The following is a 15,690-nucleotide window of genomic DNA, read 5'->3' as shown; positions in this document are numbered from 1 at the left end:
CTGTGAAGGAGATAAAAGGGAAAAAATGCTCAGAATCTCGCCTCCCACTTCTCCTTTAGAGTTAACTGTAGAAACCATCAAACACTCATGCATTATGCCAAGCTTATTCCCATCCACTCTATTTTTTTTATGGCTCAAGGATAAACTGTCAACTATACCAGCTGACAGTACGATATGTATATTCCTCAAAATACATGACAGTTGGGGGTTTTTTTCAAGCCAGCCTAAAGACCATGTGAATAAATGCAGACTTTCATTTAATATTTAGTGAACTTTGGCTTTCGGGGGATCCATACATTGAAAAAAAGATATCTGTTGCCTCTTTGACCCACGACCTTAACACTCACCACTGTGCGAGGTGCTCAAGTGCATTTCTAGGGCCCTGGGTCCAGAGAAGCTCTTAGTGCACTGTGGAAAGGGACAGATACTCGGGGTCTGGTGTGGGCCGCTGTCATTCTCCTCCACCACCGTCTCTGGCTCCCTCTGCCGCCCGCTGCAGTAGTACATGAGATGGGCCTGCAGGTTCCTCTCGCTCCTAAACCAGATTCCACATGCTTTGCAGGGGAAGATGTCCTCTGGAGAGGGGTGGGGAGACAGAAAGGGACAGAGGGGATGTGACATCAGGATACAAACAGCACTTTTATATTTAAAGATAAAGGGCCTGCGTACGCTCCTCTCATACGTCTACAGTCCTGCCTCTCAAAGCCTGCGTTAAAAGGCTTTTCCACCAAATCCTCGGCTGCAGCATATCGCTGTGTTGCTACCAGTGGGTTGGTGCCCTTTCTCAAGGGCAAACAAGAACACTGGACCATCTGCTTACAGAAGCCTCCCTGTCGAGCTGAACCCAGATAGCCCTCGCTAAGTAAACAAACACACTATTTGCATGAGGCGTGTATTTTGCAATTAACACGTTAGTTCGAGCCTCAGTGTGTTTATGTGAACCCCCCCAAACTTGAAGGTCGATGGCTCTTATCTCCAGCGCAGAGACTCATCTGGGTTAATCTACGCCCGGGCGGAGACGACGCTCCTTGTTAAGCAGGTGACTGAGTGCAGGCTGTGGTCTGATGTGTGTGTGTGTGTGTGTGTGTGTGTGTGTGTGTGTGTGTGTGTGTGTGTGTGTGAGAGAGAGAGACAGAACAGGAGTGCGATTGTGCATGTCTAAACAAAAGCACATCTCGTTCCAGCTCCGGTGCCGGTGCATGTGCAGACACTCACTGTTGACGATGGCAGTGGGCAGGATGGAAGCCATGGCGGCCTGCTGCGGCAGGAGCTGGATGCTGTCCAGCAGCCTGGCTGGGTACATGCCCTCACTCAGAGACATGTGGTTCACCGGCTGCAGACGGGAGTCAAAGTCCACCGCAAACGCCACCAGCTCCTCGCCCTCCATCATGTTCTTGGTGGTAGTGCACCACAGTTGGCCACCTGGACAAAACAGGAGATAGAGGAGACGTTTAAACGCCTGCTGCGAGGGAGGAGAGAGCGCCGTTTCGTGCGCGCGCGAGTAATTCTGGTCTTAAATGTCAGAGCATTACGCAGAAGGAGAAATGGTAATTGCTTGTGCACAAGTCAAACACTTGAATGGGTGTTGCGTAACTGCAGAGCTTTAATGAATCATCCTGAAGTCTTGATAGTATTCTTAAATAACAAATCGTCAGACATACAAAGGGTCAGGTCATCAAAATGACAAAAAAATAAACCAGAACGGAAAATTCTTAGCAGGAACATGTGTTTTCTAAAATCAGCGCCAATATTACTCTTGATAACTGTCAGCAAGCTGGCAGCAGTTTTTAGTGCGACAGTTTTTCTTTCTTTCTGCTGTATCAATGAAAACACTGAGATGTGTAGATTTTTCGCACTCTCCTGAAAGACACTCGCTTTTTTTAAATGTCATTTTTCAGCACCGTGAGCAGGGTGACTGTTTACGTTGGCGTGAGGGCACAAATCTCACGTACTTTTATTTTCCCGATAATTTTGGTGAATATCCTTCATCTTTTTTTTACTGCCACTCAAATTTCTTTCAAGGCTACTGGCACTCATATCCAGAAGCAAAGTGCACCTCAGCTGGGCTAAACTGTAGTCTAGAGTGCTGTTGTCAGCTAGAACACTGAGACAGGTCCTCCATAATATTAGATTGTTGTGTTTTGGGATTAAGCATTCCTCTGAAATCTTCTGAACATATTCATTAAGTCGGAGAAAGGGTGGGGCGGGGGGTGTGCAGGAGGAAGCAGGGAGGGAGGGTGGCAGAGGGAGAGAGTGAAGGTTTTAGCTTAGATAATATTTATCTCAGCACATGACAGGCTTTTCAGCTGCACTTCATTTTCCATTGAAGAGATTAAAGTTTTTAATATGACTATTTACAGAAATCTGGCTGGGGAGATAACAACAAACTATGATACGCCGCCGCTAAATGGCAGAATTAGGACATTGTTTCTGAGGAAAGCTGGACAATTAATTAAAGCGTGCTGTTAGCTTTCAAAGATGTGCAAACATACCGACGGAGTGTCAGGCTGAGAAGGGGGGGAGGCGGCGACGGGAGACATGTGATTTGAGCCCTGGCTGATGCGGAATAAAGAGAGTCCTGAGGAGAGGTGTGAAGGCAGGGGGACACTGCTATAGAAAGCCCCGGCACATGTGCAACACTGATTACTCATGTTTACACAAAACCTGTGAATCACCAGGTTTAAAACCGCCCTGCAGACACGGCGAAGGTGCAAGAAGGAGCAATCCACTTTTCTGTCTGTTTATTAGAGGCACGGCCACAGAGACGGAGCCGCCAAGTCTTTACGCCGCCACGGCACGCGTTACGTCCAAATCGCTGTTAAGTCCCCGTTATTTCAACAGGAAATTGAATATTTAAGATTTCGCATCACTGTCCTGATTAAAACCTCTCTAGCCCTCTCCTATCTGCTGGTGAAGCACTGGAAATTAGACCAGCACAAATGTGTCAAAGGACTGAAATGGTATTAAAATATGCTATCTCTCAAAGTCCCATTTGTGTGCACACTTCCCCTTCCCCTTGAGTGTGTGCGTGCATGGGCGCGTGCGTCCCAGCGCCACTTTAAAGAGCAGTGCCTATCTGTCGTCCAATCTGCTGTGACGAGACACACACTTCAGGCCGCTCCACTTCATCGTTTTGATTCTGTCATACCACACACTGCCTGGAGAGGCCCTTTGAATTTTTATCTCCTAATTAAAATAACAAAACTCCTCTCCACTGTCTGCCCAAGTTACCATCAAGGTAGATACAAACTGCCACTGACAATGGCGGTGGAATATATCGCAGCCATAGCCACAAAAAAAAGTTTTTCTCCTCCGCGAGGATCCCTTAGTTCAAAAACGCGCTTACAAAGGGAATTACCAACGAGGCCTCGGCGCTCAGATACAAATCAGTGTTTTCTTGGGTGGGGTGGGGAAGATCAATCCAAATCAAAGATACTGTATGCTCTCTCAGCTGAAAATGAAGCAGATTATGTGGAGTCTGATGGAAATCTTTCGCTTTTTTTTTTAAACTGCATTTTCATGGAGGAATATGCGCTCAGATTGCATCCCTTCAGCCAAGAATGCTACAGATCCATCTGTTGTGTGTGAGAATGCTGGGAGTGAGTTTTTTAGGACTGCATGTCCCAGTTTTAGTGAGCCGCACAAAACACCGAGGCAGCACTCTGCTCGTTCCACTCACTCACTCAACCAAGACAGGCTAGTAAGGTACATGAGCTCAGGCTGCAGGATTATGCTTTAAACTACACTTATATTGTCATCAGAATGAGAACTGGAAACGAGCAGCTGCTTCCCCTCCGATGTTTGATTATTACAGCTCTACACGTTACGCATCTACATTCAGACTTGACATGCATCCTTTGCGTAGCTTTGTGTCACAAAACTGAAATTGATATGATTAAGTGTGCAGCCATAGCATCCTCACATAAACAAACATGCATGCGTGCCCACGGTGCGGGCGCGCAGAGACGTGTGCATTCACAGAACTAGAGTGCAGAAACATGTCCGTTTCATGCACATATGGAGATACAAGGCTCTGAAAAGCGACTGCGTGGAGGCGTCAGGTGGGCAACAGACAAAAAACAAATACCCCATGAAGGAGCGCTCTCGAAAAATCCGTCATGCCTGTTTGCCTCTGATGGCCCTTTTCCGTGACAGGTGATTTAAATCACAGAAACACGGGGCGGGCCACCTATGCCCATGGTGCAATGGGAATGAAAGAAAGGAAAGGAAAGCAGGGGTGGGGGTATGTGTGTGAGGGGGGTGGGAGTGAGGGTCAAGAGTTAAGAGTGAAAGACCAAAAGCGTTAAGTTGTGAAACTGGGGGAAAAGGCTGGGAAAAGTGCAGCTTGTGATTTGCACTTGTTTGCCTGCTGTCTGCAGTGTGAGCTGCCTTTGTGCAGTGGCCAATGCAGTTGGAATGAAGGCTATTGTCTAAATCCTCCTGCAGAGCACCTGATAAAAGAATAAAGAACTATGACATATTCTAAAAACAATGGAGGAATTAAGGGGAGACAATAGGCCAGCTGCCTCATTAAAACAATCAAAAACGGCATCCTGTACGTAGTCCAGATAATTAAAAACCACTGCTTCCTACAGTCTCTCAATACCATATCCACCAGCTCACTGAGGCCCCGAGACTGTGGCTCTGCTGGCTAAATGCCCTCTCCCTTCTCTTCTCCTCTGTTTGATTAATGGTTTATTTGAACGCGCAGCTGAAGATGAACATATGAAGGAATTCATGAAACAAAAATTATAATGCAAACCCTTCTCTCCCCCCCACCCCTCTATAAGCACTCATAAACTAATCAAACGTCTCAGGATGAATCGCAGGCACTGGGGGCGTGTGTCCCCCTCCCCTTTGCCTAAAGCCCTGAGAGATTTCAAAGTGCACGCATCACAGGGGCATTTTTTAATTTTCTCACTTTAAATGACTTTATAAGAAAAACGGATGTGTACAGTATCTGTGTGGATGGGTGGGTGGGTGTGTTGGGGGGTGGTGTTGGTAGAAGAGAATATGAGATACTTGAGCAGGAATTTTTTCAAATATTTTTCTTCTCCCCCTTTATTTTTCTTTTTTTTCTGTGCACCCTGCAAACCGCTACCACCACCACCAGCACCATATCTTAATGAAGCTGCAAACAAATCTCTCATGCCTCGTGCGAAAAGCTGAGAGACAACAAAGCAGCAGAAATAACAGAAGGGCCCGGATAATTAAACTGGCCTGAAGACAGGTATTCAAATGTTGGTGTGTAAACAGCACAACTCTTTAATAGTTTAGCTGTAAAATGCGTAGTTAAGCACATCAGCACTTGCCTCTCCCATCTGTCCAAACACATTACCGTTGCAGAGGCCATTACAGCACTGGAGTACAGTCCCGCTGCACACCAGCCCGTGTGTTATGGGAGGGGTTGAACGGTGCTTCTGGGAACACTAACGCCGGCCCGTCGGCATTATCTGAATGCATCGTGGGGTCATGTGTTAGAAAGAAACACTCTGCAGGTGAAGAAATGGCTGCGCTTGAGAGGGAGATCTGTGAGGTATACTTGTGCCGAAGTGCTTGCTGATCCCATTATGTTGTAGAAAAGAGCAAAAGGTTAAAATATCTAATTCTAGATAGCAAAAAAAGACAAGAAAAAAGATGTTCTTTTGTCAAGAATGATGTTGTGGAGACTTCTTTTTTTCCCTTGGCTTCTTAAAGTGCTCGTCTCCGTCTGTTGGCTCTGCGCTAACTGCTGGTCTTAATTGTGAAGTGAGGCCAGTGGTGCCTGAAGCCACAGAGAGGGTTGTAATTAAAGACCTCTACTCTTCTTGTCTTTAAATCAGCTCCGACTCCTCCTGGTCAAATGGGAACAAGCTGCTTGCACCTACGAATATCAAGTAGCTGTGCACCGTTAGTCACCGCTTCTTCTTCTTCTTTTTAGCTTTCACAAAGCTCCAATCAGAGAAGGAGTGAATTACAACCTGACACAATAAACAACTTCCTCCCTACCCGCCAACCCAACGGATCCGGTGGAAATACTAATCGTGGATGAATAATATCTGTATCTGCACCTGGCGAGCGGACCCGATGGTGCTGTGACAAACGCTAAACACATCCTCCTCGTGAATACTGGTAAATATTTGGACTGTTTCTGGATCACCAGAGTCGAGCACATTAGGATGACTCACGGCTGTCAAACCAGCCGTCACAGTCCCCCGAGCCAGAGCGAGCCGGCAGCAAGAAAGGAAAGCGCTGAGCTTGGACCCGAGCTGGAACATCATTCGCGGGGTCAAACAAGCTTACTATTATTGACGGTACACTAAACTAGAATTAGCTGACTCTACTATTATTTCACCGAGGCTCTGACACAGATTGACTCTCCCTCCCTTTCACTCTCTGCTTCCTCCAATCCTGTTCATGCTTGCTCTCTGCCACTAGGAGGCACTCTTCTCCTGCTCAAGCTTGCAGTCCTTGGATGATTTTTTTTTTTTTTTTGCCACGATGATGCAGAGATGCCTCAGACATGGCAGGGCAAGCACAGATGCCAGTCTGCCTATACATCCTTGCAGGTAGGTGCTAAAGATTTTACTCTCACGAAGAAAAAAAGGCGTTTGGCTCAAAAGGAATCCGCCCGACCTCATTTCTATTCGATCTGTGACTGGATATTAGGTGTGCGCAGGGCTATGTTTCATGTTTCTCACTCTTTTCTTTATTTAAATGTGTGTGTGTGTTTGTGTTGTTGCCACATTTCTGTAATTGCATGAGTGGTTTAGTCACTTTTCAACATGTTTTATATTAAAATATATATTAAAATTCAGAAGTCTGGCAGGAAGACAGTCTCCTTTTTTCCAGGGTAATAATAAATGTTGTTCAGTAAATATGTGTTTACAGAGCCCTGACTTGAGCCTGACCCCCCACCCCCACCAAACACACACACACCTCTCTGTCTGTCTCTCTCTCTTCCTCAAGATTTTTCCTCTCGTTCTGCACTACTACAGTGTCTGGACTAATTTTAGTATCAAGTGTTTTTTTTTTTTTCAGATATAGCCGGTACCGAGAGCTCATGGATGGCCTTGAGCGAATGGCACGAGGGTCAGAATCCACAAATTAAAAAGTCCTCCCAGGGGAGCCTCACACACGCCGCTCTCTACTGTATACATTCACAGGCAACAAAGACATAAAAGCTGAAGAAGAAGGAGCACCCCCGAACAACGTCTTTCAACACACACGTTTATCAAGTCTTTGAAAAAAAATATATAAAAAAATGATGCAACGATGTGATTCAGCAAATGTTTCACAGAGCAAGAATTAAATGTTTCACTTTGAAATTAAAAGACATTTCCGTGGCTGGTCTCCGGAGATTTGTGTAGTTTTTTCCTTTTTTTTGTTAAGCACAGTGAGAACGATACTGGCTGGCAGGGGGATGTTTGCCTGGTAATGGTGTTGTAATCATTTTTGAGGGAGAAGAAAATAGAAATGTGAATTAGCAGCTATTTTTGCTCCATTAGGGTGCTATGACGGAGCCCGACTATTTCAATTTCAGATTTATTTATTTTCTAATGAAATGTATTAAATTATAGGAGAAATTACCCGCACGTCACCCGCTTTGCTGTTCGCTCTCTCTTTTTTTGTTGTTTTTTATTTTAAAAAGAAAGATGCACAAAAACATTTGGATGCGTTTCTGTTTTTCCAAACAAATTAAACCTTCTCCCACGAGCACGAAATTTCTACTGAGGACGTTTTAAGCTTCCGGATTTCTGTGCTGTCAGTCTGAAACAATACACAGCCACATTCCTGCAGTACAAAGCTCGCTCTCTCCCTCATTAGCTGCCACACACACACAGTCAGCTTTCTCCTCGTCCGCAGTAAAGTGGAGTAGACTATTAAAGGAAAAGCTCTGACTGGCTCCTCTCTCCGCTCTGCTTTATTCTTTATTTGGACAGGTTTGTCCCATTGAGCACTCTATTAGCTCTCCTTCTCTGCGGGTAGTGCTGCCTGTGTCCTGGTTGTGGCCAGTCGACATGTGTTTACTGCGGCCCCCGCTGCGGCGGCAGGCTGGTTGGGGGCCCGTCCTGACCAAGCCCTGCTAATGGGACCAGAAGACCCCTCGTGACAGGACACCGCGGCAGACTCTACCCCTCCCTTCCCTCCAGCTGCGGCCCCGTGGCCCGTGTCCCCCTACCCATCATGCCTCGGCGGGAGCAGGTGAACGGCGCGGGGCCAATGGCGACGCGTTTGGTTTTCCTGGGAGAGCAACGCGCCATCGCCATGCGCCTCAGTGGTTCCTCCAACATGGCTCCGGCCCTACGCCACATGGGCTGCCTGGCCAGTCTGCATGTGTGTGGGTGTATGTGTGTGCGCGCGTGATTGTGTGTGTGTATTTGTGGTGTATGGTGGATGCCAGCCCTAATGCAAATGCTTGCCGTTTAAAAAATGGGAGCCTCTCTCCTCCTCTGTCTCTCCTATTTGGAAAGGTCTATTTTGGCCTTCTGGTGCTGGCAGTTATTTTTTTCCTCTCCAGAAGGACAGAGAGCCAGAAAGATGCACCTGTCATCCTTTTTGGAATTCAACATTTATTGATCTGGTCATGAGGAACGGAATTTATACAGTTATGTGTTTTGTTTTTTTCTTCCTTTACGAACACCTACCGATTTCTGCCTTAAAAATGTGCTTGTTTTATTTGCAAAGCCAGCCTTATTTACAAGCACGCTCATTTGGTATTCACAGAACAAGCGATGCACGCGCGCACACGCTCTGACACGCACACCAGTCACTTGTGCAGCATCCCAGCATGCCCTCCATCTCTGCACCCCGGTAATTCTACATATTGCTTAAAGTATGTGCTAATTAAATTTCCTGACGTTTTTTGCGAGAGAAATAAATAATCTGCGGCTAAAAGGCCTAATTGCGTTTGTCACATTGTGTCTCGGTGGCTAGTGCATCGGGAGCACAGCCGCTGCCCTTGCTCATTGCCATTCTGTCGTCCTGGCAAGCCCCCTCTCTGCCCCAGGTATCACCACGCGGCCATCTGGAGCCGACATCTGTCTCTCTATTGATCACAAGGGTTTAGCACTTGATCAAACAGACTGCGACAGGAAATTGCTCTTTTCCCCACAGAAAAGGCCAATCGCCTGCGTGAGGGTAATAGAGTGGAACTGAGATGCAGCACCGGCGCGGTGGGCAGGCAGGCACAGGCGCAGCCGGGCAGGCAGCGGCACGGCGGTGTCGGCCGCTGTGGAGGTGGCAGGGGATGGCACGGACACCAAAGTCCACTGCCACGCTTACCAGCGCCACGTTTCTAACCTCTCTGCTAATGCAACAGCAGCATTAGGAGAGCAAAAGAAATAGAAGAGAACAGAACACGTGCACGCAGGCGATGACACCATCACCTCCGATTAAAAGAAGCCGCCGTACTGTGAGCAGAATCACTCAGGTAACCCAACAGCTGTCTGAAAGTGTTGGAAAAGCTGAAATATGCTATGTGATAAGTACGCCAGATGGTGAGAAATTAATGCATTTATTTCCCGAGGAGGAAAAAAAGCAAAACAGAAACTAACTCTGTTTACTTTGTCATTAACACCAGGGCTGTCAGTTTTCATCGGAATTAAAACGGACGACGAGCAGGGTGCAAATGTTCAAACACTGTGTGTTTAGCATGTAACCGAGCACCCCCGGTGGAAGGCTCCAACAGAGGGAAATCCCTGACAAGGACTGGAGTTGTCTCTTGCTCGCTGGTATCCCCGGTGGAGTTCAACACACTATTAGTGCCTGGAGGTGCACAGTTAGCAGAGGCTGTGGTCCACATCTAAAAAAAATTAAATAAATAAAATATTGTGGCTCCTCTCTTTTCGGGCATGCTTTCGAGGCACTCACTGTAACAACATGTTTAGCAAGTATGGACAATTTGATACTGAAGGTGACATTTATTCAGCATTGTAGGAAATATTTAATTGTTCCTGCAGAGAGCGAGATATGTTTCCCCTTGCCTACAGTGCTGGGATTGTCCTTTTGGAATATGATGCAAATTCGGGATGAAGCAACTAATTCCTTCCTTGCACCCCTGTGCACTCACCCCCTCCCCGCCACCCCCACCTCAACTCAATCCTCCGCCAGCCTCCATTCCTCCCCCAGACACGAGAATTCTGATTAATCGTGTGACCGCCCCTCGTTTTGCATTTTTTACACAATCTCACGGCGCCACGGTGAGATGTGCGAGGTGGTTTCGCCACTTTTTTGGCAAGCTGAAAAAAGACGTAGCCCAAGGAAGAACAAGTCGAAAGTATGAAGGGGGGGGGGGGAGAAAAAAAATATGACCAGGGGACGTGATAAAAAATTATCAGCCAGTGTGTTTTCCTGTTTGGTTTTAATCTACATTTAATTAAATTCTTATCTGCTGTGTGCTTATGGCTGCATTTGAATGGCGAGGCTGCATTCATTATGAATGGTAAAATTGAACTCAGTACATTGTGTGTGGCCCAATAAAGAAACAAGACTCTTATTGCAGTGCATGCACAAGCTCCGACAGACATGCGGAAAAAATAAGTCAATTAAGATCGGTCTTTAAATTACCGCTGTATCAAAACAAGGGGCGGGAGCATGCTACATAATAGAATCCTGACAGGGGGAGAGAGAGCACGGTCGACTGTTGTTAATATACATCCCATTTGATACAGCCAATTGTATTAGTCTGTTTATGGAATACACACAGTTGATGCGCAGTAGATTTACTACTCTATCATGATAGTTCATAATTGACAGCAGGGGGGGGGGGGGGGGGGGTCTGTGAATACAGAGGTCACTTTAAGAAAGAAACTGTGTCAGCAGTATGACGAGAGTTCCTCGTAAAGATCCTGCTGGTTTATCTGAATGTGAGAGGTCAACAGCAAAGGTCAACGACAGAATATGTAGACAATATGTGGGACGCAGTAGATACCAAAGAGTCAAATCCAAGGCAATAGAGAGAGAGAGAAGATTGTAATACTACTGACAAAAAACACAGGGCTTATAATGGGCGGGCGGCACTTTATAAGCTAAGAACAATATCCCAGCGGCAGCACCCCGGAAAAACACCCTGAGCTGATGCTACAAAGTTGGGCCCCGCAAAATCCCTAAATCTTCTCTTTTGCTTATTCCAAGCAGCGTGGGGGGTGGGCGGGTGGTTCAGGGAAGCTCCCTGCTGCCTGCCCGTGTTTACAGAGCCGTTCTCATCTCTAGGCCTTGCTCATCCATGGCACTGACACACGGTGTCGACATGATTAGGGGTCTGCCTTTGCGTAGGGCTGCGTTTGTACGTGTGTGTGCGCGGGGGGTGGTGGTGGTTGGAGGATCGGCAGATGAATGACTGGTGCATCGGAGAGGGATCACAGCAGATAATCGCTCCCGACTGCTGCGCCGGAGCTCTCAGATCTGGTCTTTAAAATAATGTTCGGAGTCAAGTCTCTCCAAACCCCCCCCTCCCCGCCTCTCGCAGGTTATCTTACGCATTTTATGTTTGCTGTTTAAATCTTAACGGGGACACGAGCAGCAAGGGAGAGCAAATATGTCTGGAGTTGGAGGAAGCGGAGTGGAAATGTTATTGCGGGGGGTTGGGTGGGGTGGGGTTAAGATTAGCCTTAGCAAGGGGCCGAGGAGACGAAACTCCTCTCTCCATTCGGACGGCTTTCACACTCCTCGCGAAAAGCTCGGAATGTTTTGAATTTAACCTTGGAAGGGCCGGGTGTCTGCGAGAAGCACGGCGAGGATAATGAATCTGACCTCTCGCTTAAGAGTGATATCATTCGAAGGCTTTCAGTCAAACGCGAAGACAAACACCAAATCTCCTTAAGTGCATTTAAATACAGACCACCAGCAGCACTCAAGACAGTGTGAACACAGCGCAACATAAATTCCAATATCATAAATACTCCTATCACACAAACAGAGGTGCCATAAAGCACGGCTGCCCGTGTCTGGGACTATAAACCTCTGGCGTTACTCATAGGGAATAAACACACATGCACAATTTACTGCACAAGACCCCCCCCCCTCCGCCCGCACCTCCCCACCTTTGTTTATCTTTTAAATAAGCACACTTTATCACCCTCCTGCATAAGCAAATTGCATGCAATGTGTGTTGTTTTAACATGTGATACGCTGTCCAGAAGATTCATTTCTCCCGACAAATTCAATTGTCTTTGCAATATCCTGCTGCCATAGGCATCAGGCCCCATCACCTGTTCGTTATCACTGGGCGTCCTGTTCGGGAGCTCTTGAAACGGTGCCATGGCATTGACTCTCAGTTTAAACAGCAGGTCTCTGAACTTCTCACGGTTGATGGCGGAGGCTGGAAAATTACGCTAACAACTAATTAACATCATAAAGAGCGTTTAAATGGACGGACGACACCTGCAACCTTCATTTGCACACGCTGACGCCGAATTACCTGTGTTTTTATTTTTTGCAGATAACGCGAGCGTTTTTTTTAAAACTACCTTTTCAAATATTCATTTTTTTTGTGTGCGGCTGGTTTTAGAGTTGGCACTGGCATCCCTTTTTTGCTATGTACTGTAAAAAAAAAAAAAAAAAAAAGCCACTGGGCCAAAAATAATAATTGTCAAAACAGAGTGCTGGCAGAATTACTAAAGCTGTTTTTATTCTTCTCCCTCTATGAGTTTGTGTGCACCTTAAAAAAAAGCTGCCATATTCTGTGCCTGAAATAACACATTCCATTTCTAATTTCTATTTGAATATAAAATATTTCCAGGCGGCAGACATGGACCTCCAGTTACTGGTCCGAATAACAAAGTGCTGCCTGTCAGTCTGAGACACTTTGCTGGCTGGCTGAACTAAGCTGGTTTAGACTGACAAGGCTTCAACGGTGGCAGCCTCAGCTTCCACTGGCAGGCCTCTGGAGTCCCTCCTCACTCCGGCTCCCCAGCCTCAGAGTCTTTCACTGGCGGTGGCCACAATACAGTCAAGTATCCGTGTTCTTTGAAACCGCTCTCCCTGTGTCTTCCCTTCAAAGGTTTGAAGCAGGACGGTAATGCACTCACACCTCATTACAGAGCCACATTATGGACTACAGCAGTAATACGCCTTTAATCTTCTCCAAATCGTTATAAATGTCAAGTTGGGGCCAGGGACTTCCCAGTCTACTGCACCAATGGCTTAGCCTGCTATCCCCCTCTTTTCCGTATTAGCTATAGCCAGAGTATTACGTTCACTGCCAGATCCCCTGAAACTTTCAACTCTTTTGTTCCAACATTCAATGCACCATTAACATACCCTTTGAAATTGTCTCTTACCACCCCCCTCCTCCCCCCCAAAAAGGCCCCAAACAGCTAAATATGAAAACAGTCGATACCCCTACCCCGCCACATACACCTCCCGTACCTCCCCCTTCTTTTCCTCAGCCTCTCCTAATGAGACGCAACATCCCCGTCTCTCCACTGAAGGATCCAGACTTTCCGTGTGATAGAGAGACTGCGGCTGTTTATTAATAATGAATTTGGATGTTTTGCGCGCGGAATGTTATCAGCGTGCACACAATCCCACCAATAGTTTGCCCTGATGGGGTAGCTGGGTTCCTCATTAGCAGAACATATTTAATCCAGAAGTTTCTTATCAAATGTCACACCTGCATCTCTAAATGGCATTTTCACATTCATTCGCCTGTATTTGGGAGATGAGGCTCCAAGGTGCTTTGCAGAGATTAAGAAGGAGAGAGAGTGCAAGCTTATTTTATCATTTAGCGGGTCTGGAAGGAATCCAAGGAGTTTTTGTCTTGTTGTTGTAATTAGAAAGCCTTTTAAGTGATAACGCCTGCATAGGAATATGAATATGTAGCGATCAGGCCAGTTCTCTCCCCCCCCTCCACCTCCTCCCTCCTCCTCATTTCTCTCTCTCTCTCTTTCTCCCTCTCTCTTTTCCTGTGTCTCTCTCCCCCCACTCTCTTTCTTAGCTTTTTTAAATTGTTGAATGCTGAGTTTTTGTTCTATGTACAGCACGGATTAACGCGGAGGCTTCAGAAGTTTAATGAAAGACTTGAAAGTGCACGCTTTTTCTTGTTTCTTGACTGCGACAGCGGTTCTTTTTCCTGTGCAAGAGCGGACATGACATGAGTGCATTTTTTGGTTTTGTTTTTATACCTAAAAGCGTAAAAAGGGTGGACATCGCTCTCCTTGAGGACACATTTCAGCAGCGGAACTTGAGAAAACCCCGCTGCATGGCAATATAAAAAGCCGAACCTGTATTTTCTGACATCCATCCAGAATTAAAAGAGCATTTTAATAAAATGCGCTACAGTTCTGGTGAGTGTCAAGAGGAATAATGGCCCTCAGACCCGTTTTATTTTTCTTCAGTGGATAATTGAACACTCCCTGTGAAAAAAGCTCAGATGTTTAACTTTTTTTTTGTTTGTTATAATGCTCCTCTGCAGCGTTACAAAAATGAAGCAGGTCGCTCAGTAGTGGCATTTTAGTCCCTGTGTATATCCAGAAAAGCTGCTGCAGCTAACCACTGGGCCAGAGATAAGTGCAAAACTGAGAAGTATTGATCCAGTAATAGTGGTTCACGCTTTGACTCTGACACCTTAACCCTGCAGACATAATGTCATAGCCTCTTATCCTTTCCTCTTAACACAACCTGTCTATCTCCCACAAGCTGTCAGCTCTAGTAATACGCTTCTCAAAAGCTCCCCTAAATCACTGAAATCATTGCACTTTCAGACATTATTTATTTTCCCGCCTCTTAAAAGTGAGGCATGATTTACAGTTCAGTAAAAGGTTGCCCCCCCCCCCCCCCCCCCCCCTCTCTCTCTCGTCCTCCATTTCCCATTAGACCTGCTAGCACTTTCTGTTGAGGTAATTCCATTTCTACCATTGTAAGAGCTGCTACATAGCAATTACTATGTTAGGTCTGTGTAATTGTGTTGGCTTACAGCGCATGACAAATACAGTGGAGCTAGACCCGGCATAGTGATCCCACATGTGTGCTGGTTTAGACGTTTTCATTAATTGAAAGCGTCACTGTGTAACAGTGCAGTATTACACTCTGGCAGGTATGAATGAAGTCTAATACAACTTAATTACTCTGCAGCTAAATATGTATTTGTGGGGATCCCTTATGTGGGGCTTTTTATCTGTTACAAATCACAAGTTTAAACCACTGGAGGGTGGGAGAGATAATTAGTGAGGGTTTAAGCACCTAGAATTCTAATAGAAAAATGCTCGAATGAATCCAAACATCTCTCTGACATACAAAACGCTGGAAATAATCAGACGTTTTGCCTGAACTTTTTTTTTTTTTTTATCGATATGTTTCATAAGCTTGCCATGAGAGCGGCCTCAGCCATTGCTGAAGGATGCCAAACGTTGACATTATATGCAAATTTTGTTTATTATCTCAGAGGCAGCACAGATCCTGCCTTGGTTGGGGCTGGTGCAGCCCACAGCAACTTCCAAGCAAGGTTTATGCACAAGGGTTTCTAATTAGCTCTCTGAGGGCCGCAGTTAGAGCCACACTTTCCACAACAGCCGTTGGGAAGTTGAACACTAACTTGGAGGGCTCCATATGTTGCCCAGGAGGCCTGAGAGACAGACTGATTCTGTGTTTTTCACGTCAGGGAGCCACTACGTTCCAGAACAGAGCTTTTCTCTCTCCTGTACATAGAGATGGAAAAGTTGCCAAACCAATGAGCGGCATTCATCATTAGTTGCATGTCTTTGGGCTGCT

General features: G+C 46.2%; 1 protein-coding gene across 2 annotated transcripts in view; it reads right to left on the bottom strand.

The window, feature by feature from the left end:
• The window catches only part of zfpm2a (zinc finger protein, FOG family member 2a), a 120,883-nt gene that overhangs the window by 4,058 nt on the left and 101,135 nt on the right, over positions 1–15,690 (bottom strand). For both annotated transcript variants that reach the window (XM_063487774.1, XM_063487775.1), the window contains exons 6-7: positions 1,216–1,422; positions 348–575 (exon numbers count right to left, since the gene is read on the bottom strand). In XM_063487774.1, the coding sequence (XP_063343844.1) occupies positions 348–575; positions 1,216–1,422 (435 nt within the window). The remainder of the gene's footprint in view (positions 1–347; positions 576–1,215; positions 1,423–15,690) is intronic.

Source organism: Pelmatolapia mariae, linkage group LG10_11, assembly GCF_036321145.2.
Source record: "Pelmatolapia mariae isolate MD_Pm_ZW linkage group LG10_11, Pm_UMD_F_2, whole genome shotgun sequence".
NCBI classification, from domain to species: Eukaryota; Metazoa; Chordata; class Actinopteri; order Cichliformes; family Cichlidae; genus Pelmatolapia; species Pelmatolapia mariae.
Note: the sequence above shows the minus strand (reverse complement) of the source record. Positions and strands in the feature narration are given on the sequence as shown.